The sequence below is a fragment of the Tenrec ecaudatus genome, chromosome 8 (genome assembly GCF_050624435.1).
Source record: "Tenrec ecaudatus isolate mTenEca1 chromosome 8, mTenEca1.hap1, whole genome shotgun sequence".
Classification (NCBI taxonomy): Eukaryota; Metazoa; Chordata; class Mammalia; order Afrosoricida; family Tenrecidae; genus Tenrec; species Tenrec ecaudatus.
In genome coordinates this window covers 44,745,317-44,773,181 of record NC_134537.1, presented here as the reverse complement: position 1 = coordinate 44,773,181, position 27,865 = coordinate 44,745,317, and the positions used below count along the sequence as shown (strand labels likewise).

Sequence of the window (27,865 nt, the reverse complement as noted above, 5' to 3'; positions counted from 1 at the left end):
GCCGCATACTAGGGAACAAGACGTTTGAATGGAGGGTACAACCCACAGCCAACATACAAGGAAACCATAATGGGGGAAAAATAGAGGGAGTGGAATTAAAAGATTAAAATTTAAACTGTTTCTCAACATGAGCTCCAGCAAGATGAAGACACTTCTATAACCAAACGCAACAGCCATTTAGTCCATCGCTGAAGAACTCAGGGTCCTGGGAATTCAGCCTTGTCGATTCAGCCCTTCAACTGAAGAAAATAGGTGCCCGGTAGCATTTTTAACATTTAGGGTCAAAGTGAAGTCATGAGCTGATTCAGAACGGGAAGGTGGGTGCCTAATGCCATCCCATCAAAACTGGTGAAAATTGCCCCTGTTTGATAAAGGGATTTGCTGCTACTTTCCGAGGTGTTTTTCTGCCAAAGTTTTGGCTGGCTTTCTCAAAACAGTCTCTTAACAAGCAGACGTTACTGCTTTGGGACTTCCAGAAAGTCAACAAAATGCACATACAAAACCCAAAACCTGATGCTGTGATGTTTGGTTTTGACTACTCCACTTAAACTTTAACCGAACCACCTCTACCTCGTGGCAGCCTGCGCTCATTGTTCTCTGTCTTCAGGATTGTCCTAAGGAAGACTCACAAGGGACAGACACACCATGAGAAAGAAGAGCGTAACATTGAAATACAAAGTTAAAGGAGTAAAGGGCAAGTAAAGACAAAAACTGAAATAAATAAAGAAGTGCGCGAACAAGATGATGATCTTACACAAAGGTAGTGTGGCGGAAAGGGCCGATGACCGAAATGGGGAACGCACGAGGATTTGCCAGCAAACTTAATCAGAGAACAAGGAGCCCACAACCCAGGGGATGAGATGGTTAAAATTACAGATGCCGGAGAGCAACAGGAACGGAAGCTAAAAAGACGGAGCACAGCTTAATGGAATTACGGGGCCAACGAGACTAACTGTGTACGTTGGCAAGTCCAGGAGACGAGAGAAAATACAAGAACACAACAACTATGTGAACAAGTAGTGACAGAAAATGTCCCCAGTGTAGCAGAGAGCATGACTCAGCAAGGTCTGCACCAGGATGCAGCTTGGTGGGCTCTCGAGGATGACAAAGACAGAATACTGAAAGCGGTGAGAAGGAAGCAGTCTCTTATAAAGGATTCCCACTAAGATTAAGTTCCAGTTTTTCCTCAAAATCACTAGAGGCCAGTGATACATTGAAAGTGCTGACAGCAGAGAAAAAACAAACAAAAGACCCAACAAGAACATTATACCCTGCAAAACTATCCTTGGAGAATAAGATACATTAAAGACATTCCCAAGTGGAAATTGAGAGAGTGCATATCTGGTCCTACAAAATTCTCTCTCTCTCTCTCTCTCTCTCTCTCTCTCTCTCACGGGAGTTCTGTAGCTAGAATAGAAAAAACACTAGAAAGTAATTACAAGCTATACAGGAAAAGGGAAGTTCATAGACAAGTAGAGGTCTAAAACCCTAAAACCAAACCCACCACCATCAAGCTGATTCTAACTCACAGCTAACCTACATCAGGACTGTAAATCTTTGTGGTTGAAAGTTTGAAAACACTAAAGAAGATTTGAATTGATGTTCCATGTTCATAGATTGAAGACTTAACATTGTTCATACTGATTTGGGTCAATGCTAACCCAAAATGATCTATAGACTTAATGCAATTCTGATTAAAATTTCAATTGCCTTCATTACAAAAATAGAAAAGCCAATCCTTAACTTTAGATGGCATGACTAGAGGTCCCCAATAGTCAATCCAATGTTGAAAGAAAAGAACAAAGTAGGGAGACTCAACACTACCTGATTATAAAATGCATGGTACAGCTCCAGTAATCAAAAGAGCCAGATCCAGGATGTAACAATAGACGCATAATAGTTGAGAGTCCAGAAATAAACTCACACATCTATGGGGAACTGATACTTTACGAAGGTGCTAAGTCCATTCGATGGGGAGGAAAGGAGTATCTTGAATAAGTAATGCTGAAAAAATTGGATTCGCACATGTAGAAAAAGGAAACAGGATCCATTCTCCACAGCCTTATATAAAAACAAATTAAAGACGGATGATTCCTCCATTACCAATGGGGAGAGTGGCGATACTGGGAGGGTGGAGAGAGGGTGGGATAGAGAGGGGCAACCGATTATAAAGACCTACATATAACCTTCTCTTTTGGGGATGGACAACAGAAGAGTGGGTGAAGGGAGACGTCGGACAGTGTAAGATATGACAAAATAATACTTTATAAATTATCAAGGGTTCATGAAGGAGGGGGAGCAAGGAGGGAGGGTGGAAAATGAGAACCTGATGCCAGGGGCCTATGTGAAACGCAGATGTTTTGAGAATGATGAGGGCAACGAATGTATCAAATGTGCCTTATACAATTGATGCTGTATGGATTGTGATAAGAGTTGTATGAGCCCCTAATAAAATGATTTTTTTAAATTTCAAAATGGATTAATGACCTAAATGCACAAAATGAAAGCATCCAATTCTTAGAAGGGGTGATGTTGTCAGACTTAGTTTTTAAGAATGTATTCTATATTAGAGTAACAAAAGCTCAAACAACAAAAGGCAAAATAAGTGAGTAGGACATCATAAAAATTAAAAGCTTGTGTTCATCAAAAGTCTTTACCAAAATAGTGAAAAGACAAGCTACAGACAGGAAGACTATTTTCGGAAACGAACTATCTGACAAGAAGCTAATAATCAAAATATGCATTAAACTTTGACGGCTTACGTAATAGCAAGAAGACAAATAACACAATCCTAAAATGGGCCAAGGATTTAAAGAGGACATTCAAAAGCCCACCAAACACACGAACGATGCTGTCATCAGAGAGATGTGAAACACCAACAGCCTTCATTATAGAAAAACCAATCCTCAATTTATGTGGGATGGCAGGAGCCTCCGAACACTGAGTGCAATGTTAAGAGAGGCGTCGTTTCATTCCCACTTGGACAGCTGAGATTTAAAGTACAAAACAAAAACTATACAATGACAAATATTGGTGAGGATGTGGAGAACTTGGGACTTATGCCCATCAGTGGTCGAATGCAAACTGGTGCCGCCCTTGGGGAGAACAATGTGGCAGTAGCTCAAAACCTAAACATGGAACTACCATATGTAATGATAATGTTTACCAAAACTCATTCTACTCTAGTCCTCCGGAATTGGAGACATGAAAAGTTCCCGAAATGCAGCTCTTGCAAGATGATAATCTCCATTCCACCACTCCCCCTCCTTTCTAGAGTACATTATGCAAATCGCTCCAGTGCAGTCCAAAGTCCGAAGGTTAGGTAGGGCTAAGCCGAATACAGAGGACACATCTATCCTTGGCTCTTGCCAGTGATGAGCTCACACTCCTTGCTTCTCAGTGGACTCAGTTTATACACAGCAGGATGGCACTGCGGAGAATCCTGTTCACAGTTATTCACAGGTGAATCCTATTAGTAGCTCACACCATCCTCTTACCAGACCCACGCAGGCAAAGGCCATTTGGTGGGAGTTACATGGTGCAATCAAATGTCACCAAACTGTAATCATCTAATCTCTGGACTTTATCTTATTTGTGCATATGACCTGGGACCTTGGACAAGATGCTTCCACCAGGCATTGGCTTTCTACTAATCTTAATTAGCTAGACATCTTTCCAGGCCACTCCAGAAACAATGGTCTTTTTCCTCTCCGCTGTAGCATATAATTCCTGACATCCATCGTAACTAAGACAATCATTGAACAGAAAGTGTGCTCTCCACCCTCGATTAAGGCCAGGCTCATCCCACTCATGTTTGTTAGCAGGTACTACGGCCACAGGCATGTGAAATCTAGAATCATTATGTCTCGCATCAGGGACGAGGGCTGGAAGGACCATGCTAATCGTTGTAACTTACCAGCAATTCCGCACTTAGGTACATGCCCCAAAGACACGAAATCAGAGATTCAAATAGACATTTGTACACCAATGATCATTGCAGGACTATTCTCCGTAGCCAGAAGTTGGAAGCAATGTAATCGACCTGAAAATGTGTTTAGTGTGTCTGTTCATTGCCTCCGCCTGGGGTTGTAAAGCTTGCAAATAAGCCAGATAAGAGAGAACAACTGGTGTTTCTTCAACTGGGAAAAGAGGAGGCGGGTCAGGAAGAGGAGGTGGGTATGGACTGTGTGGGTAGTGTCTCTGTGAACAACTGCCTCCTTTGCCAGGAGACCAGAGGTACCATTACTGAACATACTGATCCGAGATTCCATAAAAGAAGAGTCTGACCCAAAGGAGCAAGATGCAGTCTAATTTCAAATGCTCATAGACTCTAGAGCAGGGGTCCTCAAACTACGGCCCGCAGGCCACATGCGGCCCACTGAGGACATTTATCCAACCCGCCAGGTGTTTTTTTTTGCCACCGTTGCCTGTCCTGCTTAGCAGCTGACTTGTCCAGTGTGTATAGGAATTTGTTCATAGTTTTTCTTTAAACTATAGTCCGACCCTCCAACGGCCTGAGGGACAGTGAACTGGCCCCCTGTTTAAACATTTTGAGGACCCCCTGCTCTAGAGTTTGTGGAACAAGGAGACTGGGTGAACCCTGAAACTATAGCCCTCAGATAATCATTAAACCTTAAACCAAAATTATGCTCTGGAGGCTTCTTAAAGCCAAACGGTAGTTTAGCCTAACTAGTGAAAATTGTCTGCCTGGACATCATGCACTAGTGAAAATTGTCTGCCTTGACATCATGCTCTTTTAAGAATTATCGATGTGGAATCGATTAATAGTGGGAACTAGAAATATTCTCTTGAAACTTCGGTTGATTTGATTTTATTGAGGGAGGAACAACTCAGGAAAGGAGGTGGGAGTGGGTGCACAACTCAGGGTAATCAGTGTTGCTAAATTGTAAATGTAGAAACTGTTGAATTGGTGTGTACTTTACTGTGTATATTTTCAACAACAACATTTTTATGGCATAATAATACAGCCTGGGAATCCCCACAGGGCGGTTCTGCTCTGTCCTGTAAGGTCACTGTGAGTCAGAACTGACTTGTCAGCTGGAACCACCACCACTTTCACAGTGACAGTCAAGCAGGGGGGTACGGTTCTCCTACACTTGTAGTCCCCATACTGTGTACCCTGGGGCGTCATAACAAGAGCAACATAAACAATTTTAAATTTCCAGAGGGAAACACCTTTGGTCTCGGATGCTACATAAACCTCTAGCTCAAGGTAGTTCCTGGTTCCACCATCAGGTTGTGCTGCATCCTCATTGGTGGACTCAGTCCTATCTTGGCAAAGTTGGTTTTTTAGCAGTTGCTGTGATAAAAATTACATACCTGGAAAGCCAATGTTTTAAGAATGATGAGGGCAGTGAATGTGCAAATGTGCTTTACACAATAGATGTAGGCATGGATTCTGATAAGAGTTGTATGAGCCCCTAATAAAATGATATGGAAAAAAATGACATACCACACAGAAATTATCAGGGAACAGAAACCTAAGGTAGCAGTGTCCAATCCGATGCCAAGGTCTGAAAAGCTGTGTGGTACCCATCTGATGCGTTACCCATTAGTAAGCAATGATGACTTTTAATGATCGAAAGGAAGATTGTTTGCTTTCGATGTAAGAGCATTCATTCCTAAGCGACCACTAAATTGTTAAGACACGTGTGCTGTGTGCTTGTGGAATTATTTGGTGGGGCGGGTGGCTGAACACTTAGCACCTGGCCAAAGGTTGGAGGTTCAAGTCCACCCATAGTCGCCTTGGAAGAAAAGCCTGATGATATTTATGGGGAATCCCCTTGGAGCCCAGCCCCACACGGACTCACCGGGCACTGCCACGAGGTGGTGGACCAGATGGCTTCACGGCAACTGGCCGGCTTCGTTGCAGCCTGTCCTGTTTTGACTCTGCTGTTGAAACAATTGTTGGTTTATAAGGTGGCTTCAAAGTGTTCTTGGGGAAATTCCATTATCTTTTGATGCCATTTTTCCACCAACCTTTCAAGCCTCCTCCTATGTCCTCAATGTTAGCTGTTTCTTTTGGCCTAGAGCAGTGGTTGTTATCCTTTGTAATGCCACGCCCCCAAACCATAAAATTATTCTCCTTGCTACTTCATCACTGTCGTTTTGCTACTGTTAGGAATCGGGCGATCCCTCTGAAAGGACCATTCAACCCCCAAAGGGGTCACGACCCACAGGGTGAGAACCGCTGGCCTAGAGGTCCCGTGCAAAAGTGACTGAGGCCCTGATGGTGCTGAGAACCAGGACGGTGTGGAGACCCCTCCGCTACACCATCTGACCGAAACCCTCTGTAACTCAGGCCCGGGTGTCCCAAGTATTCAGTTGTTTATGTTGTTGTTGTTAGTAAGAACACACACAGCACAATGGACACCACTTCAGCAGTGGGTTCCAGTACACTGAGTGGCTCCGATTCCATTGCAGTTGATGACGTCACACTCCTTCCCTGAACTGCCCCCCTCCAGCCACGCCCCTAACTCGCCTGTCGCTTTAGTGGTGCTGTCACTCTGACCAAGCGTAGTCACATAGAGCTAGCAGGGTGGCTTTGTGATGCTACTCAGTTTTGATACACTAACATTCCTACATTGTGATTTTGAGCAATTTTGAGAAAAATTCTGGGCCAGAATTTTTTTAAAGCTATTCTGGAGAAGCTTCGCAAGGAGCAGTTGGACAGCATTCAGGGACCGTTTAGTTTGCAAGTCTTCTTGTCCGTGCACTGCTCCGGGTTTGTTTGTGATCGTGTGTGTGGAGTAGTCATCTGTTGGATCTTTCCGGAACATCATTGTGCGTTATTATGCACAACAAATTGCATTCCCTTGAATTAAGCATAGGTTATTAATGATAAAATAATGCTTCCATGGAATTTTACATGTCTTCTAATTAACGTGATAAAACCAAGAATTTTGGGGTGGACATAATTCAGAACATTTAAATTTTTTTGACTTCTATTTTGTCTGAATTTATATATACTGAGCATGCTTTCCTCTTATCATCAGAAAACGGTTTTTAATTAAACATCTCTTTAAATCTTACAAGAAGATTGATGCAATTGACTCTGCTGTTGAAAATAATTATGTTGGACAGAAAGGAAAGCAGAATTCTAAATTAAATCAAGGTCAGAATCGAAAGGTTGAGTTTGCTGTGGCCGCACTAGCAGTCAGAGTTATAAACTCTGTCGTTCCTGTGAGTTGCTAGCCAGCGTTTGAATAGCATCCCAGTATACTGAAAGATGAATTTTTAACTTATAAATACACTGACTGGAGGTTAGGAACTAAATTTATGTACATTCTGCCTCTGAGTTATCTTAACACCCTCCTGCCGGGCTTCCCCGTGACACTGAAAACCGAGCTCACTGCTCCTGAGCCCGCTCCGACTCGCAGTGACTCTGCATAGGGCTTCCCGACGGTGAGTCTGCACTGGAGCCGACAGCCTCCTCTTCCTCTCTCTGTGGTTTAAACCGCCAACCTTTCGGTTTGCAGTCGCGGTTACCTGGCCTGGTCGCTTGAGTGTGTTGTTATTGCCCCTCCATGTCTGAAAATCTGACACATGGGTTTGTGCCATGTAAACGCTGTCTTCACCTCCACCCCAGTCCCCAGCGCAGGCACCCAGGAATGAGCCCGTGGACGGCTGGTGGATGATCTCCGTCGTGGCTCTCCGGAGCTAGGGCTCTTTGTTCGTGATGGACAGCCACTCACAGCCCTCAGTGCTCCCCGGCGCTAGCTAGGGGAAGGCAAAAGAGCACATGTTAGTGGAACAATGGAGAATTTGAATACATCTGTCACACATTCCCTTAATGCCTTTGTAAAAATCTGACCTAATTCCTTTAAGTAAGAGATTTCATGAAAGGGGGCTTACTACAGAATCTAATTATAGACACACTCAGACCTGTAGACTGGTATTTAAACTCAGTAATGGCAAATTCATATTGCCTCGTTTTTCAATTCAGAGCCATTTTCATTTTAACTGAGAAAGTACTCTCTTTATCTATATCCTAGACAACTTAGGATTTCCTGGCATTTTATTTTCTTGATTTTAGTTTTATTTTCAGAAGAATCTACATGAAATGTGTTTGAAAATGCGTGCATGAATCATAATTGCTGACATAATAAATTAAAAGATACTTAATTATATTCAACCCATGTGTTACTGCTGTCTCATTAAAACCTCCAATTGCCCCTGATCTTGGTAGTACTTCTGCTCTCTCCAGAGAAGGGAAACAGAGTTGTTACAGCCCTCTCCAAAGCCACCTTGTTTTGCTGTACATACCTGCTTCCATGCTGCCCGATGACTGTCCGCGGTGTGCCCGTTTGGTTCTAAATGTGCCTCTATCTTCACTAATTCTGATGTTAGCACCCAGGCAGGTCAAGAGATGCCGGCATGATGTGAGTTTCAACATCGTGACGCATATGTGTAACCAACACAGGGGCAATGCGTCACTCACTTCTGAAGGTAGCTGCCCAGCCCTGTGAGCACAACTCACACAGAGCCATTTTCGAGCGAGCCGATGAATGCTTTGAACTCACACTTGGGAAATGCTAGCACTTTGGTGTGGATCTCGTTACAGCAGTGTAATCGTGCTGTTCCACAGAAAGTGACTAGGGAGAGATTCTTCATCCGAGTCAAGTCACTAGAATGATGATGTCAGAAGCAAATTCTGCTTGGGGCTAGCGGGGCACAAGTCCCTGGCGTGATAGCTGACCTAGTCCTATGTGAATGAAGAGGCAAAGTGATATTTAAAGAAAGAAAAGATGCTCAGTTGTATTAAAGACATGTAATATGTGGGGGCATACACATGGGCCTTTTCTTCTATTTCCATGTAGTTTGTCTTTATTAGGGTAAGGACGTCCCATTTTAACAGGTGAAGAAATAAAAACGCACCCTTGTCGAAGCATAGGGGAAATCACGAAATTCAAAAGGGGAGTGAAGCACATCATTAGGTAAATGTGCATTACTTGGAAAATTGGGGATTGTAGACTTTATGGAGAGAAGCTAAGGAGTAGCCTAATTACTCTCTTCAATTTTATGAAGTAAAAGTTGCTGATGTTCATGACTGCCCAAGAAAAGAAAAACAAGACGTGAAATAAAAGAAGGCTGCGGAGTTGTGAAAGACTATTTAAATGTAAGAATCATGAAATACTCCAAAGACCTGTTGAAGAAGTTCATATAATGCTTACCCATGGGGATCTTTAAAAGATTAAGTCTTCAGGTAGAATCTGTGGTTTTAACTATAGAGGAGTCAGTGCTTTATGGTTCTTTGGGATCTTAAATGATACTGAGAGACTTATACCTATGATATTTGAGTTTACAACCAGTTTCTAACTGTGGGCCCATGATTTCAAAGGATTACTAGTTGTATTTCATGAGAAGAGACCATTTTGCTGTCCAGCCATAAGGGACTCTGTGTTAGCTTCTCTACAGAACCAAAACCAGAATACTTATGATGTTTTAGATAGATGGATAGATAGATGCATACATACATACATACGTACATCACGAAGGAATACAACAGCTAATTAGTCCACACAGCAGTACAGAGTGCTCAGTTCAACTCATTTCCATGGAATAGTTAATATACTGGAAGGCCTTCAACACTGCTGGGTCCAAGGTCAAGGAAGCAGACAGCTGAGTCTTCTGTAGAGCAATGCAGGCAGTCTGGCCACAGGCAGCAAACGGCAGGGTGAGTCACCAACAGTCAGCCAGATGACAGGATCCGAGAGACCCCTGCTCAAGCAATGTACACACAAGCAGCATGGCGAAGCAGGTCTCAAAGGAACCTCAAGCTCTAGTGACACGGTCCATAGGTTGGCTGTTCCACAGGTAGTGTAGCTCACAGGTTGAGCCAGAGAACTAGCTAAGGCAGCCACACGCTGGTCTGATCACCAGAGAGCGAGAGAGAGGCGGGGCTTACAGAGCCATTTATCTCTTTGCCCTCCAATCAAACTGCGACCTTATTAATCCCACATATTCCTATTGGCCAGGTTGGCACCATAAAACTACCTATCACAGACTCTAAATATGATTGCCAATCTTGATAGGACTGAATTATGCCAACAAAGAGGCCAAACCAGAAAACTCATAACTAAGAGGAGAAAAAGCAAAGCCATGCGTGGACGTCACGGCATAATGGCCCACATCCTCTTTTGGAGCCTTGGTCTTTCGTGCACCGCATGGTTTACTTAGTGGCAGATCGTGGAAATCAGGGCAGTCATTTTTTTCAGGAAGAACCCATGAGGTTAAGAAGGGAGGCACAACCTAAGCCATCAGAAATGTAAATCTGTATCTGTACACATGCATATGAGGGGAGTTTTAATGGGGGCATCAAACACATGGAATTAAAAAATAATTAAGATTTCCCATGATCTTTCGAAGTGCCATTGTATGCTGATATGTAAATATAGTCTACATACACCATGCCTCCTGCATCGTGCTGATCCTGGCCCCTGACCACCCCATGCGTGCCGAGTAGAACGTCACAGGGTTTTCAAGGCGTGCCATTTGGGAAGCGGATCACCAGGCTGTTCTTCCTAGGGATCTCTTGGTGGGTTCAAACCACCCCCCTTTCAGTTGGTGGCCCAGGACTTAACCAATTTCACCACCTAAGAACCCCAGTCACAAGCCCAGGCTTATGAAAACAGCATGAAATCAACTCTCTGCGTTAGTCCGGGTTGACCAGAGAAACAAATCCGTAGACGCTCACATGTGTATAAGAAAGAGCTTTATATAAAAGAGCAGTTGTATATTGAGAAAACATCCAGTCCAGATCAACCCATAAGTCTGATATTAGCGCATATGTCCACTACCCATCTATAAAGGCCTCTTCAGACTCATGCAGCACATACAATGACACGGAATGCAGGAAGATCACAGGCCAGTGGGTGGAAACTCTTGAATCCAGTGGTGGTGGAAGCATCTCAGCGCTAGTGTGGGTCTCCACGTGGCTGTTCCAGCGGCAGGACTCTGGCTCCATCAGCGTAGCTCCATGTCGCTGCTCAACAGGAATGCTAACCAGACAGTGTCCCGCCTCCAGGGAGGAAGACAGGAGATGCCGGAATCCTCAGGAGAAGGCCATGCCCACACAGAGGCCTCATTAGCTATGACTGATGGACAGTCATAGCTAGATTCCACCCCTTCACTCAATTTGACAGGAGACTATGTAACTGCCACATCTTCCTAACATGAACATGAAATAAAAATTTGAATATTAGGAACAAAAAAATTAAAATTTTGATATTAGGAACAATAACAACAGTAAACTTAATGTCATAAACAGAATCTTTAGGGGACTTTTGTATTCTAATCCATAAGATCACATATAATAAGAATTTGTTGTATTGCCTTACAACGTTTCTAATTAATAAAACTTTAAACAAATTATCTATTATTCTTATACACCTAGAACATAGGATTCCAAACTTATTGGGCCTATTGGACCCTCTTCAGAAATAAAAATTATTCAGCACCCTCTTTGGTACTCTCGCCCATAATCCAGGATAAAGCATACGTATCTTTTACAGCCCTTGGATATTGTGACCCCCCACACACCAGGGGTAGAATCGCCCACTTTAAGACACATTGACCGTGAAGCATCAACAATTTTTGATGTTAATGACCTTAATATTCTTCCATCTTCATGGAAGGAGCCCTGGTGGTATAGCAGTTAAGTGCCTGCCTCCTAACTGGAAGGTTGGTGGTTTGAATTCACCAGCTGTTCCCCTGGAGAAACAGGTGACCGTCTGCTTCCATTGAAGATTCCAGTTTGGGGAGCCCTCCGGGCAGGTCCACTCTGTCAGGTAGGCTCCTCCTGAGCGGGAATTGACGCTGTGACAGCATGCAGATGCCATCTGTTAAATTAATGAATTATTGATCGACTGAGGTGGACTGTAGACATCACCTCACATTACTTATTATTCACTGGCTGATTCTCTTCGATCTCACCCTAGATATATCATCATCCAGCTTCAGCTTACCTCTCTCAGGGCAGATTGTTCCATCGTGGCACAGCTGGGGGTTCCAGGCAGGGCTCTGAACCGGTTCATTTCTCTTTGACCACCTGCTGGGAGTGTGCGTTTCTGATTCAGCCTATCAGGGGAGAACGCAGGGGGTCAAACCAGAATGGACTAGTTTGAAGCCCAGCTCCTAGGACACTCTTCCTGTGCATGCAGTAGTCAGTTCCCACTGCTTCCACTGACAGCTCTGCAGACCGCTGGGGACATCTGACATGTCTGGTCTGAGCCTTTAATCGAATCACTCCCGGTTCCACGAACCGCAAAATCAGCAGTTAAAACCCAACAGTGGCTCCACGGGACAAAGACAGGCCTTTTCCTTCTCAAGAAGAGTTACAGTCTCAGAAAACCCAGAGGCAGTTCTGCTCTGCCCTATTGGGCCTCCGTGAGTCGGCTCGACCCCATGACCGTTTTATTTCATCAGAACTGGTCCGAGCCTTTCACTAAGCAGTCCCGGTTCTTCTAGCCATTCCTTGCGGGACGTGGACTTCACCCTTCGCAGCTGCGTCACAGTTGTCACCTGTGGTAGCCTTTCGGGCTCTCGGTAACGATTGCGCCATTCTAGCACCCTTTGCCTCGCGCTTGCTGTTACGAGATGCTGTCAAGGCAACCCTCTCGTGATAGACACCGATTAAGGAAAAATAACAGTAACAGTGGGGTGTTGATAACGTACTAACATTGCACATGTAGATGGCTGCTGAGCCAGTAAGATGGTCACACAGGACGTAACTGAAAGGTTTTTAAGGTGTGTAAGAAACGGTGTAGATCTGAGATTGGAAAGTTCTTGACAAATCTTGGAGCGTGTCATTCAGTGTTGGGTGCAAGGGCGAGGAAGGCCTCAGAGAGTCTGGGGGGACATTCCGTTGTCTCAGTCCCATTGCTACATGAGCGTTTTGAGGCCCTCACCGTTCTTACGGGAAATACTGTCATTCGTTTATTGGGGCTTTTAGAAACACGCCGGGGCTGAGTGTTTTAGTTAATAAAAACGTATTCACGTAGTTTTGCTTCCTACATTTGGGTAATTTGGTTTGTCGTTGAGAGCAGGGGCTGGGGAGGGAGTGGACTGAAGTATTTTCAGGGCTACGATCCAATTCATGTGCTTCAAGCTGATCTGTTATTATTATGTGTTAGTTAGGACTTGTTTTGTTTTTTTGGGGTTTTTTGTTTGTTTTGTTTTGCTATTTAACTTATGAGCCAGTGAAATATTATTCGCTTCTTTGGAAAACAAAAACAAACAAGAACTGCCTCAGCACTTCAGTGGGGTTTGTTCTGCCAGATTATCTCGACCCTTTAATTGAAAGGCAGTTTATTATAATTTTAGCATCAGAGCTATAGAAAGCTATAGAAATACTTAATGAGGGTGTAGTTTGAACCTTTCTTGACAAGGAGGAAATTATCCTGTCTGCCTGGCTTTCATTAGATGACATTCACCCACTGGATCTGCCGAGCCAGCACAGAAAGATACTGTATCAAATGCTTAGCTGAAAACTCAAGTGGAAGTAAATTCAGATTCCTCATAATCGGCTTCTACCTAAGGCACGTCCCAAGACCCTGCAGGATTTATCGCATCAGTCCCGACAGAGCCATCTTCTCCTGATAGTCACTGTTGTTGTCAGCTGCCATGGAGTCGGTTCTGACCCACAGCGACCCGGTCCTGCGCCTCCGTCACGTGTGTTCCTGTGCCTGAGCCCATTGGGGCAGCCACTGTGTGGAGCCTTCTTGTCGGGGGACTTCCCTCCTCCCCACTGCACCAAGCATGACGTCCTGATGATGAAGCTCTAAGTTATTACCCCTGTCCTGCATAAATGACGGCTGTCATCTCTTGGAAATGCCCGCCATATCTCAAATGTGTTGTCTTATTACAGAGCTAGTAGACTACCGTACAGATAGAGTGAAGGTAACTTGTATCTATACTCAGAAACTAAGACGTGTGCGAGTGTTTCAATTGCACCAAACCCACATATTGTTCAGGGCAAATGTGGACCGCAAAAGAAACTGTATCTTTCTTCAGACCGCCCATGCAGAATCCAGATGCCTAGGAAACTGAGCCCAGGGGCTTCTACTGAGCATGACATGAGGGCCAGGAGAGCAGGGTGTTCCTGAGGCTTTCCAACAGGACTCCCACGTCCCCAGACCCGGGTTTCTGAGACGTCCTCCCGTGTTTCATGTTTGGTGCCATGCTTGAGAAAAACCGACGGGGTCGAATCTCCCTGTTCAAGACCCGTCCTGACCGCCTCCTTTTCCAGACCTCTCTGCCATTAAATGATCGTTCTTTTGTCTTTCATAGCACATACTTTATTCTGTCCTACACAAATTAGGATTGTTTTTATTTATTAAATTTTCATTTGACTGATAACGAATTATTTATTTGATATACACATATCCGTGTATATATATTTGTTTGTGTATGTGTGCATAAAGTATTATTTCTAAACGTGTTTCCAGAAAACAGCTAATTCCATCATCATTTTCTGAATTTTTTAACTCAGTTCCTGAGAGTTGGTTGCACTTCCTGATCCTTAAGACCAGATTTTTCCCATCACTTATTTTAATCTTTTCTCCTTTAAAGCTCCTAGGCTTAATTGTGTTTGGGTCACTAATCTTCTGAGCTCTGCTGACCATTGACTGGCCAGTAAATTCTGAGAAAGCGTGTGGGGGTAGACTACTCTCTACCAGCTGCCGTCGGTGATGCCTTCTTGCGCTTCCTGGTGTACCACTAAGGGGCTACATGTAAAATAGAATATGCAGATTACTTTTTGTGATCGGTGTTCAGTAAATCTACAATGAGCAGGAGGTGTTAGGGTTCACTTTATTTCTTGAAAATACCCTGGTAGCGCTCAGTGGTATTGATTGTAACCACCGGCTGTTTCCCATTTAGTTTGTGACCTCGTTGTCGCCAGCATTGTGTCCTTCACTCACTGTCATGCTAGTGTTCGCTTGTGTTGTCCTGTCTACTGTCTTCCGTTCAGGAAAAGGTCAAAATAGTCCCCCCTTATTTGGGTTGCTAGAGTATGCTAAAAATATCTTACGGTCCTGCTCAAATGCTAGCAAAATGGGGTAGGAAGAGCGGAGGTGACTGAAGAGAAATTCTGATTGAGGGAACAGTAGGAACTATCTTTTACCCCTGTGTGTTAGTAATTTGGTAGGTTCCGTAAATGCCTGACGCAAACATAACCGATTTGGGGTCGCTTTCTCATTTACTAGTTGTTGCTCGGTGCCTAGCAACCAGTGTACAGCAGACCGGGCACCGCTCCGGCCTGACAGTTGTGGCTGTGCTGAAGGCCATGGTGGGCGGCAGCCGCTGAGCCTCTGCCTTACTAAGCGTGATGTCCTTCCCCAGCGCGTACCCCAATCTGGGCGGGTGCAGCTGCTTCCGCTGTCCGTGTGCTTGAAAAGAGATATTTGCAAGGAAGAAGTTGTTTGTCTCATACAATTCATTATGCGATCTTTGACGTTTCTGTCACCAAGTTATGTTTTTCAACTATTGATCCTTATTTGGGGGCTTCTAACTTTTCCTTTCAATCTGTCATCATGATCGGTTTATCATGAGTGCATGTGTTTCGATTCTAGGCTGCTGAAGTTGATAACAATTTTCACTTTCTTGGTCTTCGGCATTAGTGGTTTTTGCAAAATTTGATTTTTCCTAACTTCTGCTAATTACAATAGTTCTGAGTCAAGTTTTTCTGAGTCTCAAAAATTTACTTATTAAAAAAAACACATCTTGATATGTATTCATTGCCAAATTGAAAATTGTACTTGAGAGCTATATTAACTGATCTGGTTTCAGTATGTCGTTTTAAGTAATGTTTATTGGCTTATATTTGCCCATAGATTTTTACGTCTCCTTTAAAATGATAGAATGAACTGTACTGCAAATTGAGTTACTGTGTCTTCTCTTTGACATGCCAGAACTGTTACTCAGGGGAAAAGAGCTCCTTTAATGATATTATATTGATAAAATGTTTGTACTCTGGAATGGCAAATAAACTGGTAATGGTCCAGTGGCCTAACCTTTGTCTGCGGACCCCCGAGAGGGTGAGCGAAGGACAGAGCTGACCGGTGGGCAAGGCTTTGTCAGCCTCTGTCAGAGGTGGGGCTCCAGAGTGGCTCTTGACGAAAGAGAATCCCCAGAAGCTCTCTGTTGTCCTGGCTCGTTGCTGCCACCGTGAAACTAAAATGTTTGTGCTTTTATTTTAGTGACATTGTACGCCTCCTGCATTCTCCTGGGAGTGTTTCTGAATAGCAGTGTACCTATATTTTTTGAGCTTTTTGTGGAAACTGTCTACCCAGTTCCTGAAGGCATTACTTGTGGAGTTGTCACTTTTTTAAGTAATATGTTCATGGGAGTACTTCTGTTTTTCCTCACATTTTATCACACAGGTAAGATATCTGATTTTTCCCCTTCATTTGCTAACTAAGTGCTATGAGAGAGGTTTGTGACATGATGAGTGCGGAGTATATGTCAAGAATTCTCACTCAGTTCTCATTAACTTACTAGGACATTGTTGTTGATTTCATTTCTCTGGATGGGCTGTGTAAACATAGACAGTGTGTTTCTTTTAAAAAACAAACATCCCTCCAGACTCCTCATCCCTCCAGCCTGATGGTGTGCTGAGTAGCTTTAAAAAAAAAGAGGAAAAGTAAAATTAAAATGGACGGGGTGATTCTTTTACTTGACCGTTCACATGCCAGTAAAGAAAGTACCCCAATTCGTCTCCTGAAGCCCCTCCTGCATTCTAGATGGCTCACATGCAGACTCCGGGCAGCATGCAGCTTCGTCAGCCTGGGCTGGCCCAGCACGTGCAGGCCTAGCCTGGAAACCACTGGCTGATAACTTTTCTTGTAACGTCGGGCCCCTCGTCTTCACATCGAGTGTAGATTAGCGCCGGGTGCTTATATGCCATTTAGGGGACGGCATGAGGGAAGGCCGCCCAGAGGGAGTGTCGAGTATGTATTTGAAGCCCAGCAACTGCCTGTGTAAGAACCTGGGGGACCGTGACTGCGTGTTAATGCGGAAGGGACGGGGCGCAAAAGGCCGGGGAGAACGGTTGTGCCACTCAGAAAACGGGACCCGGGCCACTCACTGTGACACAGCACGTGGTCGACGTGGTACACGCTTCCTTGTATTCTCAACAACAAAATGAACATACTAAAAACTTCTGTAATCGTGGAGTGCTCTTTATCTGCACGGCCCGATACAATGGCCACTAACCTTATGTAGTGCAACCATGGAGTTGGGTTTAAGACTATTACTTTATTTTAATTAATTCACTTAAATTTTAATAGCCACAGATGGCTGGCTAGTGGGATCAGAGAAAGAAGGTCAAGATTAGAAACTGGATCCCTCTCTGGAGTAGACAGGGACCCGAATGAAAGAGGAGACAGCAGAGTTAGCTGCGGATAAAAGAAGAGACATCACTTTAACTGAGTCAGAAAAAGACAGTCTGTGTGGTGTGGATGTGGGTGGATACATTGACTGGATAGACCACTGAAGAAACTCCATCTCAATGGCCCAACTTTTCTTTTTAATCATTTTTTGGGGGGCTCATACAACTCTTATCACAATCCACACAGACATCTACTGTGTCAAGCACATTTCTACATTTGTTGCCCTCATCATTCTCAAAATATTTGCTTTCTACTTGAGCCTGTGGTATCAGCACCTCAGTTTTTCCCCTCCCCACCCAGCCCCCTCACGAACCCTTGATAATTTACAAATTATTATTATTTTGTCATGTCTTACACTGTCCGACGTCTCCCTTCACCCACTTTTCTGTTGTCCGTCCCCCAGGGAGGGAGTTATATGTGGAGATCCTTGTAATCGGTTCCCCCTTTCTACCCCATCTTCCTTCCACCCTCCCTGTATTATCACTCTCACCACTAGTCCTGAGGGGTTCATCTGTCCTGGATTCCCTGTGTTTCCAGTTTCTATCTGTACCAGTGTACATCCTGTGGTCTAGCCAGATTTATAAGGTATAATTGGGATCATGATGGTGGTGGTAGGGAAATATTTAAGAACTAGAGGAAAGTTGTATGTTTCATCATTGCTACCCTGAACCTTGACCCTTCTATAAAGGGATATCCAGTTGCCTACAGATGGACTTTGGGTCTCCACCACGCACTCCCCCTCATTCACAGTGATATAATTTTTTTGTTCTTTGATGCCTGATACCTGATCCCTTCGACACCTCATGGTCACACAGGCTGGTGTGCTTCTTCCATGTGGGCTTTGTTGCTTCTGAGCTAGATGACTGCTTGTTTATATTCAAGCCTTTAAGACTCCCACACTGTGTTTTTATAGCGTGGCTCCATCAGCTTTCTTCACCACATTTGCTTATGCACCCGCTTTGTCCCTTCAGCGATTGTGTCATGAAGGTGAGCATCAGGGAATGCCAGTTTAATAGAACAAAGTGCTCTTGCATTGAGAGAGTACTTGAGTGGAGGCCCAATGTCCTTCTGCTACCTTAATACTAAACCTATAAATATATGCACATAGATCTATTTCCCCATCATCTTATATAAATATATTTACATATGTACATGCCTTTATTCAGACCTCTATAAATGCCCTTTCCCTCCTATTTCTCTTCTCCATTTCCTTTACTTTCCTCTCGCCCCACTATCATGATCAGCCTTCACTTGGGTTTCAGTAATTCCTTTCGGTTACATTGCCCTTGATCCAACCCTGCCAGACCTTCTACACCCTCCTCACCATTGATTTTGGATCACTTGTTGTTCCCTTTTCCCTGGGTTTGTTAATACCACTTCCTTTCCCCTGCCTCCCCCTCTCCCATGTCCCCCCAGAACCATCATTCCATTGTTTTTTCCTCCAGATTGTTTATCCCACCTATCTTTTCTAAGTAGACCTGCAGAGATAATAATATGCACAGAAACAAAACAGAGCAAAACAAAGCAACAAAAAGAAAACAACAACAAACCAATGACAAAAAAAGAGAAAGAAAAGCTTATAAATAGTTCAAGGTCTGTTTGTTGACCTTTAGGAGTGTTTTCCAGTCGAGTCTGATGGGGTGCCATGCCTTGCTCTGCCCCCCCTTAGTGTTTTGCCCCGGTGTTCTATTGCACACCCTTAGTGTTTTGCCTCGGTGTGGTGGGGTCAGATCGGGCGCAATTCCCACACTGTGTCTCCAGAGTTGTCCCCTGTAGGGCTATGGGTTGGTGAGGGATGTTGTGTGACCCTAACTTTTTTTCTAAGAAGCTGTGTGTCTACTAAGAATGATATGAGAGAGGGAAGCGGAGGAAAGACTTGAGAGGGACATGAAGCGTTGAGGGGCTGCAGGGACACCGCCAGAGCAGCTGACAAGATGCTTGGGCGCATGGAAGACAGACCAGCTGGAGCTGACGTCCGTGTTTGTGGAGGCTCCTTGCTGCACTGCGGTCTAGCTTTCTCTTAATCCTCCTTCTGTGGTTTAAATTCTCTTAATACTTCAGAAAATATGGACCGAGTTAGTTAGCATTCTTAGCATTTTAAAATAAGGATTTACACCTAGTTTTGAATGGGAAGAATGAAGTTTAAAAAGGGAACAGAAGGTTTCAATGGGTGCCTCAAAGAGACAGAGGATTACAATGAAATGTTCAAAGAATTGGAGTTAGAAACACAAAAGGGAAGAGTATGTTCAGCATTTCTCAAGTTGAAAGAACTAAAGGGGAAAAATCAAGTCTCCGGTTGCAGAATTGAAGTTTGTGCAAAACAGTTGCACCACGCTGAGCACTGCATCCAGAGAAGATGGCAAAACACAGAGGGTCACTGTACCAAAATAACTGGTCGACACTCAGTCATGTCAGGAGATAGCAGATGATCCAGAATGGACACCGTTGACAGAGACATCCAAGCCAAACTGAAGACATTCACAAAAGCCAGCCTCCAGGAATCGACAGAAGATCAATTCAGATGTTTCAATAAATAATTGGGATGCCAGGAGCACTCACTTTTCATGCCAAAAAGATGTTGGAACTCTGTAGTCCGGCCCGCTGCCTGGAAGAGATTGAGGAATGAAATGACACGTTGCATTGGGCATCTGTCAACTGCAGAAGACTCCTGAAGGTGCTGAAGGACACACGGTGTCCCTTCGAAGTTGAAGGTGCGCTTGACCCAAGCCGTGGTATTGTCAGTGTCCTCGTGTTCAGACACGAGCTGGGCAGTGTGTAAGAAGCCCGGAGAACACTTGCCGGCATCAGTGTGCTGTGGCTGGAGAATATAGACCAAATCATGGGCCGCCGAAGAACCAACAAGTGTGTCCTGGAAGACACACAGCGAAGAGAGCGCCGTACACGGTGGAAGGTTGAGACTCTATTGACAGACTTGGCACTTGTTATCAGAAGGGACCAGTCCCTGGACTGGCACTGTGACTGTCACCAGGGACCAATAACCAACACCAGAATAAACTGAAATGGTAGTGATAAAAGTAGGTTTTTTTTAATTTTTATTTTACTGGCCTGGTGGCAAAAGAAACTCTTGTCACTATTTGTACCAATCCCTACCTTATTTTTGTAATCAAAGATTGATCTGCGCCCCCCTCCCCAAAAGCACATATTTGCTTGATTTCTGATCACATAGTTTAATACATATTGATGTAGATATTAAAAGGTTTGTGCCTAAATTCCATGCTTATTGGGAAAACTGAAACTTTACACCCTAATTTATTTTAACCACCAAGATAATTGTCAGGGAGGGGAAAAAAGGTCTCCATGACTTGTAAGTTTTTCCTTTTTAGAGTAAATGGAAAAATCTGTGTAAAACGACCTAGCCCAAGATAGAGCTGAGACACTCATCACACGTTAATGTCGCTTCTATTGTAAGAGGTGCTTTGATTTATTTGTAAGGTTACTATAACTATGAGACCCACGTTGGAATTCTTTCACGGACACAGAGGTGATTCCATCCAAAAGGTCCAGTAGCAGAGATCCGTGGTCTTTGCACGTGGAGGGCCTTGTTGTAGCTGGGGCTGTCGCACAGGTTCCGACTCACCGCCGCCCTCTGCACGTTAGTGTGACAGGCCGCTCAGCCCAGTGCGAATCTCACAGCTCCCGCTCTGCCCGGCCCAGTGCCGCCCGCCGCACCATCACAACCCATTGCATGGCGGGTCTTCCTCTGTTCCACTGACCCTCTGCTAATGTCCTAAGTAAATGAGATAAAGTCTGTCCGTCCTCCCGTCTAATGAGCATTCTGGCTGTCCTTCTCCCAAGACAGGTTTGCTTGTTCTCCAGCCCCCAGCATATTCCGTGTTCTTCCCCAGCACCTCCATGCAGCTGCACCCACCCTTTGGTCTTCCTTACTCACCGTGAAGTTCCGCAGGCAGATGAGGCAGCCGAAACCCATGACTTCTCATTCCTCGAGCTGACGTCTTTGCCTCTAACACCTTACAAAGGTCCTTCTGCAGTAGCTTTGCCCAGTTTAATGCGTCATTTCATTTCTCAATTGCTGCTGCCGTTATGTGTTGATTTGGGGTCCAAGTAAAATTAAATCCTTGACAACTCCAGCCTCCTCTCCATTTATAATGATATAGAATGATACACAAATTATAAATCTGAAAATTCTGTAAAATCATTTTCTAAATGTAACTTTTAGTCCTGCAACCTGCTACTCCCAAACCTCTGGCTAGGACAAAGTAAATTCCTTTCCAGTAGAACCAGTCTCCAAATGTCATAATGAAATATTAGTAAAACTTGAAAAACTTAACCAGAAATGCATTTTATGTTAGAACTAACCTATTAGCTACATGATTGTAAGGTCTGGCTTTTAATCATTATAAAGATACACGTAAAGAAGACAAATATCCTCACCTATAGGCAACATCATGATAAATGGAGAAGAGATTGAAGTTGTCTTTGAGCAAAAGAAAGACTTTGTCTTGCTGAGGGCCACAATCAATGCTCATGGAAGCAGCAGTCAAGATATCGAAGGATGTATTGCTTTGCATCAATCTGCTGCACAGGACCTCTTTAGAGTGTTGAAAAGCAAGGATGTTACTTTGAGGACTAAGGTACACCTGACCCGAGTCATGGTATTTTTCAATGACCTTATATGCATGTGAAAGTTGGACATTGAATAAAATCCAAAGAAGAATGGATGCCTTTGAAATATGGTGCTGGAGAAGAATGAACTGCCAAAAGGACAAACAAATCTATCTTGGAAGAAGTATGGCCGAATGGTCTTTAGAGTCAACGATGGCAAGACTTTGTCTTACCTACTTTGGACACGTTGTCAGAAGAGACCAGGCCCTGCAGAAGGACATCATGGTTGGTGAAGTGGAAGAGCAGCCGAGACAGAAGGCCTTCAAGCAGATGGACTGGCCCCGTGGCTGCCACACAGGGGCGATGGTGAGGCCGGTGCAGGGCCAGTCCGTGTTTCACTGTTGTGCATAGAGCCGCTGTGAGAAGGAGCTGGCTTGACGGCACCTAACAATAAAGTCACATACGTTATTGAAGCGACGTCTCGAGGCCGTGGCTCCAGTTCCTGGCTAGATGTTTTTCATCCTGCTCCCCACCCCCCATCCACACACACAGTGCCCTGTGTGGCAGGGCTTGTGGCAGGGATGTTTTTCGAGGACTAATGGCCACACGTGTGTGCCGTCCCTATAACAAGGCAGCCCTCAGAGGGTGACTTGTTTGCCCATCGAGGTCATGGCCGTCACGGCAGGGGGGCTGGTCCACGCTGGGCATTAGGAGCTTACGTAGGGTCTGCCACACCATGGTCCCAATCTGCTTTGGATGCTGGAACCGTGTCACAAGTTTCCTGGAGTTTTTCCTACTTTTATTCCCGAAGGCATTAAACAGAAATTGTCCCTAATCTCCATATAGCCCTGGAGGGCAGGAGTAAGTGCTGGGCTGCTGACCAGAGGGCAGTGTTTTGAGCCGGTCAGCTGCTCTGACCGTCGGCTTCCGTCAAAGGTGTGGAGCAGTTCTTCTCAGCCCTCTAGGGTCACTCACTGAGACTCGGAATCAACGCAATGGCAGCTGGATAACGGCCCACTCATTAGCCGCCATGGGCAATTTGAGCATGTTTGTAAAACTCAATCATTGCCAGGCTATGTAACGTTGGCTTTGAGGATCTCCATGTGTTTTTCAGACCTTACATGATGCTTTGGTGAAATAATTTTAGATGCAGAATTTGAGAAAGCTATTACATTCTTTATGTGTTCAGAAACGTAGTTGAGTGTTGCTTGTTCTGCAGTTCATTTTGCCTATTTGTGTGTGTGTGTGTGTGTGTGTGTTTGAGGGGGTGGTATTTTCTAGAAGTCATGCAGTAGGTTTGGTCTATAAGGGTTGAAGACTCGTTCTCTCGCCCCGTCATGGGAAGCCCCCACGGGGAGCTGAGGGAGGTGAGAGAAAAAGTCACCAAGCGCACAAAGGGCAGGTTCAGAAACTGTGGACTCATCAGAGGCACTTTCGATTTGAGAAGCCCTGGGTAGGCAAAGACAGGACGACGCATGGTGGCTCGGGATCGTCACTGGAGAACTGAAATCTGAAGCTGGCGTCTTGGCTTGAGTGAGAAGAATAAAGGCAATTTTGCTCGCTTCACAAGTTTTGTTAAATTGCCGGCGAGAGTCGAAAGCTGGTTTGGCCGTGGCAGCTGGATTGAGACAGGTGCTAGAAACCCAGAGCTGGCATCACTGGTGAGGAAGATGGGGTGGAAAAGTAATCTCCATGTCTGGGCGGGACAGGTGTGAGGATGCACACAGCCCTTGCTCGTTCATTCCGTCCCAGCAGGGCATCAGGATTTGGTTAGCCTCTGCCGGCACCATAGATTGGCAAGGAGAGTGCATGTGTGGGGTGCTGCCGGGTGCTGTCAGTTAACCATTGGACTGCCGTCTGCTCCCATAAAGATTGAGAGACCCCACACGGACTGGCTGTGAGTAGCAATCACCTCGAGGGCCGTGGGTTTTCGGTTTTGTTCTTAAGAGTGTGAAGCCTTGATGGCACAGTCAAGGCCGCTAACCTCAAGGTTGGCAGTTCAAACCCACTAGCCAGCCCTTGGGACAATTATGAGACTTCCTGCTCCCGTAAAGGTTTACAACCCAAAGCCCCTCCTCGGGTCGCTGTGAGCCGGACGGACTCAGTGCTGTGGGTGGTGGGTCTCAGAGAATGTGGAGTCGGAGGTCCTCTAGTGACGGACAGAAGGAAGGCTCGCAAAGCCGTGCTTGCTTTGAAAGATGAAAAGGGTCAAATTAGGAGCAGCTCATGAAGTGGTTCATCATGTGACATCCAGCCCAGTAAGGACAGCAACTGGCTAGGCCGCAGCCCGCTGAAGGGAAATTATGACATCATTTCCTGCTTATTCGCCAGCACACCTGAGCTGGGCTTGATGCCTACCGTTTTCAGCAGGGGGCGCTTGCTTTCTGGAAAGGCAGATGGCTTCAAAGAGCACTTGCAGTTGGCTGAGCCAGGGGACTGCCCTGGCAGGCAGGCTGGGCTTGGCAGAGAGAGAGGCGCCCAGTGAAAACCAGTCAGCCAGCGATGGCAGGGCCCTGTTAGGAGGCGTTTGTAAAGGCGTCATCTGAGCTTGGGTAGAAGGAACAATTTTACAACTCTGGTGACATCAAATGCCTGCCCTGGCAGTATGTGACAAATCCCTACGTGTGTGTGGAGGAGGACAAGCATGTATACTTTGGCACCCCATAATTTAGAGTCTCTAAGATTTAGAAAACGTCATTGTTGCAGGCTTTGTCAAGTGCCGTACTTTGTATTATACATTGCTTAAAATCCCACCTTAAAGTCAGAATGCTTTTAATTCTTATAATATGTTATTATCTCTATTTTATACCTTTGTCCTTTTTTTAAGTGCTCTGTCAAAGTGATCAGAAATTCAGAGGCTGAGTGGTTAACACAAAGCAGAGGATGGTCAGAGTAAAGACAGGGTCCCAGGGCTCACAGCCTCTCCGAGCACTTCCATTATATTCTGTCCACAGAGAGACTTCCATTATATTCTGTCCACAGGGTTGCATGAAAACGCCCTTGAACTCCTCCACCCGCCTGACTCGGAGAACGTTGAGATTTTAAGAGGCGGGGAGGCCAGTTTCCGTAAGCATATTTTAGCCAAGACTAAAGGGTGTTTCCGTACCTTCTCTTCCCTTACTGCTTGGTTTTCTGATGCCCATTCCTGAGCATTAACTGCTCTTTCAGCCATATGAATATGGATTAACCTAAAGCAGCAGTGTGGAAATCTCTAGCATGGCTTTGAAGATGGAGGCGGTCGTATTGGCGCTCTGTGGGTGTACACAGGTAAAATAGAACTAATGCTCACACGCTCTGCCCCTGAGTCAAGGCCGGTTGAACTGCCCCTATGGTTTCTGAGACTGTCACCCTGCATGGGAGCAGACAGCCTCATCTTCCTCCCTTGGAGTGGCTGTTGGTTTCAAGCGGCTGACCTTTCGGTTAGCAGCCCAACATGAAACCACTATGCCCTCTGGGCTCCTTCCTGTAACCAGAAGAGCACCCCAGAAAGGTCCCGGGAGTTGTTTTCCTTGTTTGCTTGCTCTTTATTGGAACTGCTAAACAGATCATTAAACTAGAGACATCGTCCAGTCCCCTCAACCCCTTCATGCCAAGGACTGCTCCCTTGTACACCCGGGACCTCGGGTGGCTGACAGACGCTGGGCAACAGGGACTGACCACAGCTGTGTCCCCAGATCCCTGGAGCTTGAGGATTGTCTCCTGTTGAATTGTCCCCAATTCATGAGAAAATTTTTTTGAAGAAAACTACTCTTTTTTTCTTGTGTGTGTGCGTGCACACACATACACACACACACACACACACACACACACTCACTCACTGCCACGGAGTCGGTTCAAACTCATATGGTGTAGTGTTTATACATTGGGCAGCTAAACTCAAGGTGAGCAGTTCAAATTTACCAGCTGCTCCAAGGGGGAAAGATGTGGCTTTCTACACCTGTAAAGAGTTACAGTCTCTTCCCGTTCTTATTGATTGCTGTATATATGAGGGGCTTTAAACATTTCATGGAAAAACCCCAGTGTCTTTCAATTCCATGACGCCACCAACTTTTCAAAGCACCCCCATATGTCTAACACACTTGCCAATGCGAAAACATCTTTCCTGGTGCACTGTTTTAAAACCAGAGCAGACTCATGAGCATCAAGCCAGTTCTGACTTGCAGCAACCCTATAGGACAGGGCAGAACTGCCCCTGCGGACTCCCGGTCTAACTCCCACGGGAGTGCAGAGCCACGTCTCTCCCCATGCGCCATTTAGTTCCATTTGTCACCCTGTGCCGCCGTCCACCATGGTCCCGGAGTTCCCACCACCTCACACATGCACCCCCTGCGAAGAAGCTCTGTCCACAGCGCCCCCCCCCCGGTCAGGTGATCGCTGTAGGTCTTCCGGTCATTGGTCTCGTGTGTAACCACTGATGCCAGCAACGGGGAGATAGACTACCAGGATAGCCACCAACATATGTATGTACACTGGCTTCTTTGGAGGTGAACTTAAGATGGACTTTTTAAATATACTTTATTTTTCTCTATTTTCCCCTCTGTCTTACAATGGTTACAATGTTACTGAGAATGAAGTATTTCTCTTCAAAGTATAAAAGTTTGATCTGGAGATCCAGTTGATCTCTCTCTGTCTCTATTCTATCAGACTTTTAAGCAGGAACAGAAGTGTCTGCAAGAGAGAGCACTGAACAAATAACTAACCAACTAGCCTTTAACAGCAATTGGTTTTTCTTTTTCCTAATAGTTTGTCACCAAAGTCAAGGTAGGTAAAATTGATGAAATGTTATGGGCAACACTGATGAAAAATATTCCACATGAAAGCCCTGTACTATATTACACGCATCACGGCGCCCTTCGACCTCCGCTGCTCATTGGAAGCGGCCGCCCGGCGCCCAGGTGCGTTTTTCACGGGCAGTTTGAGGGTTGCTGGAGATGCACGCATGTGTAAGGCGGCATGTGTTTGTCTTACAGAGTTGTCTTGGTTCAACTGGTGCCTTCCCGGGTCATGCTTGCTCGGTCTCCTCCTCATCCTGTGCTTCAGGGAATCCTACGACAGGCTCTATCTTGATGTGGTCGTCTCCGTCTGACAGCCGGACAGAGGGACGAGATCGCCCGGCAAACTGCGCACTTGCTTGGAATCGCACATCCGACTTGGAAGGGGGACAAAGAAGACCAGAGACACTCCCCTGAGCGGTCTGTTAGGCGCCAGATGAGCACATTAATACCGCTAGGTAATGTCACGGGACGTGCGTGCTGATGAGTGATTTTGTAAACCTGCCTCAGTGGCAGTACGGTGCCCGGTTCGCGGGCTGTTGGAAGTGTGATGTCTTACACAGAAAATACTACCTGAATAACCCCTCCCCCCCTGTTTCGTGCCTGTGCTGAACTCCTGATGGATTCGTTCTGATTATGCAAAGAAATTAGAAGAGGATCTCTGATAGGGAGATGCCTCCTCCCCTAAGTCATGTCAGAATAGGAAGACATGCTACAAACTTCTAAAGAGATTAAAGATCTGAGTTCTAGAAGCGCAGAGACATGCGAATGACAGGAAGTAGCCACGTGTACACTACATTTTTTTTCTAATAAAGCCATTTCTTATCCGACTCCTTCTTTGTCAGGGGTACGTGGCCATTGTTGTAGGATAATCAAGGGCTTCCTTGTGACTTCCGAGCACACACACACACACACACACACACACGTTGTGTCCCCAGCTCCATACCCTGCTTCCTGAGAAATGCCACTGCGTCTACTGAGCCCTTAACTAATTACAGTAAAAGGGTGACCAAGTGTTTAAGATAGCCACGGTGACTTCTGTGTGGAGACAGTTCCATTCCGTTCAGATTTAGCCCTTCCTTCAAAGGGAAACAAGAA

At 45.2% G+C, this 27,865-nt stretch overlaps 1 protein-coding gene across 1 annotated transcript in view; it reads left to right on the top strand.

The window, feature by feature from the left end:
* SLC49A4 (solute carrier family 49 member 4) overlaps positions 1-27,598 on the top strand; it is a 100,035-nt gene extending 72,437 nt beyond the window's left edge. The window contains exons 8-9 of the mRNA XM_075556326.1: positions 16,221-16,403; positions 26,966-27,598. Of these exons, the coding sequence (XP_075412441.1) occupies positions 16,221-16,403; positions 26,966-27,081 (299 nt within the window). The 3' untranslated portion in view covers positions 27,082-27,598. The remainder of the gene's footprint in view (positions 1-16,220; positions 16,404-26,965) is intronic.
* Positions 27,599-27,865: the final 267 nt, after the last annotated feature.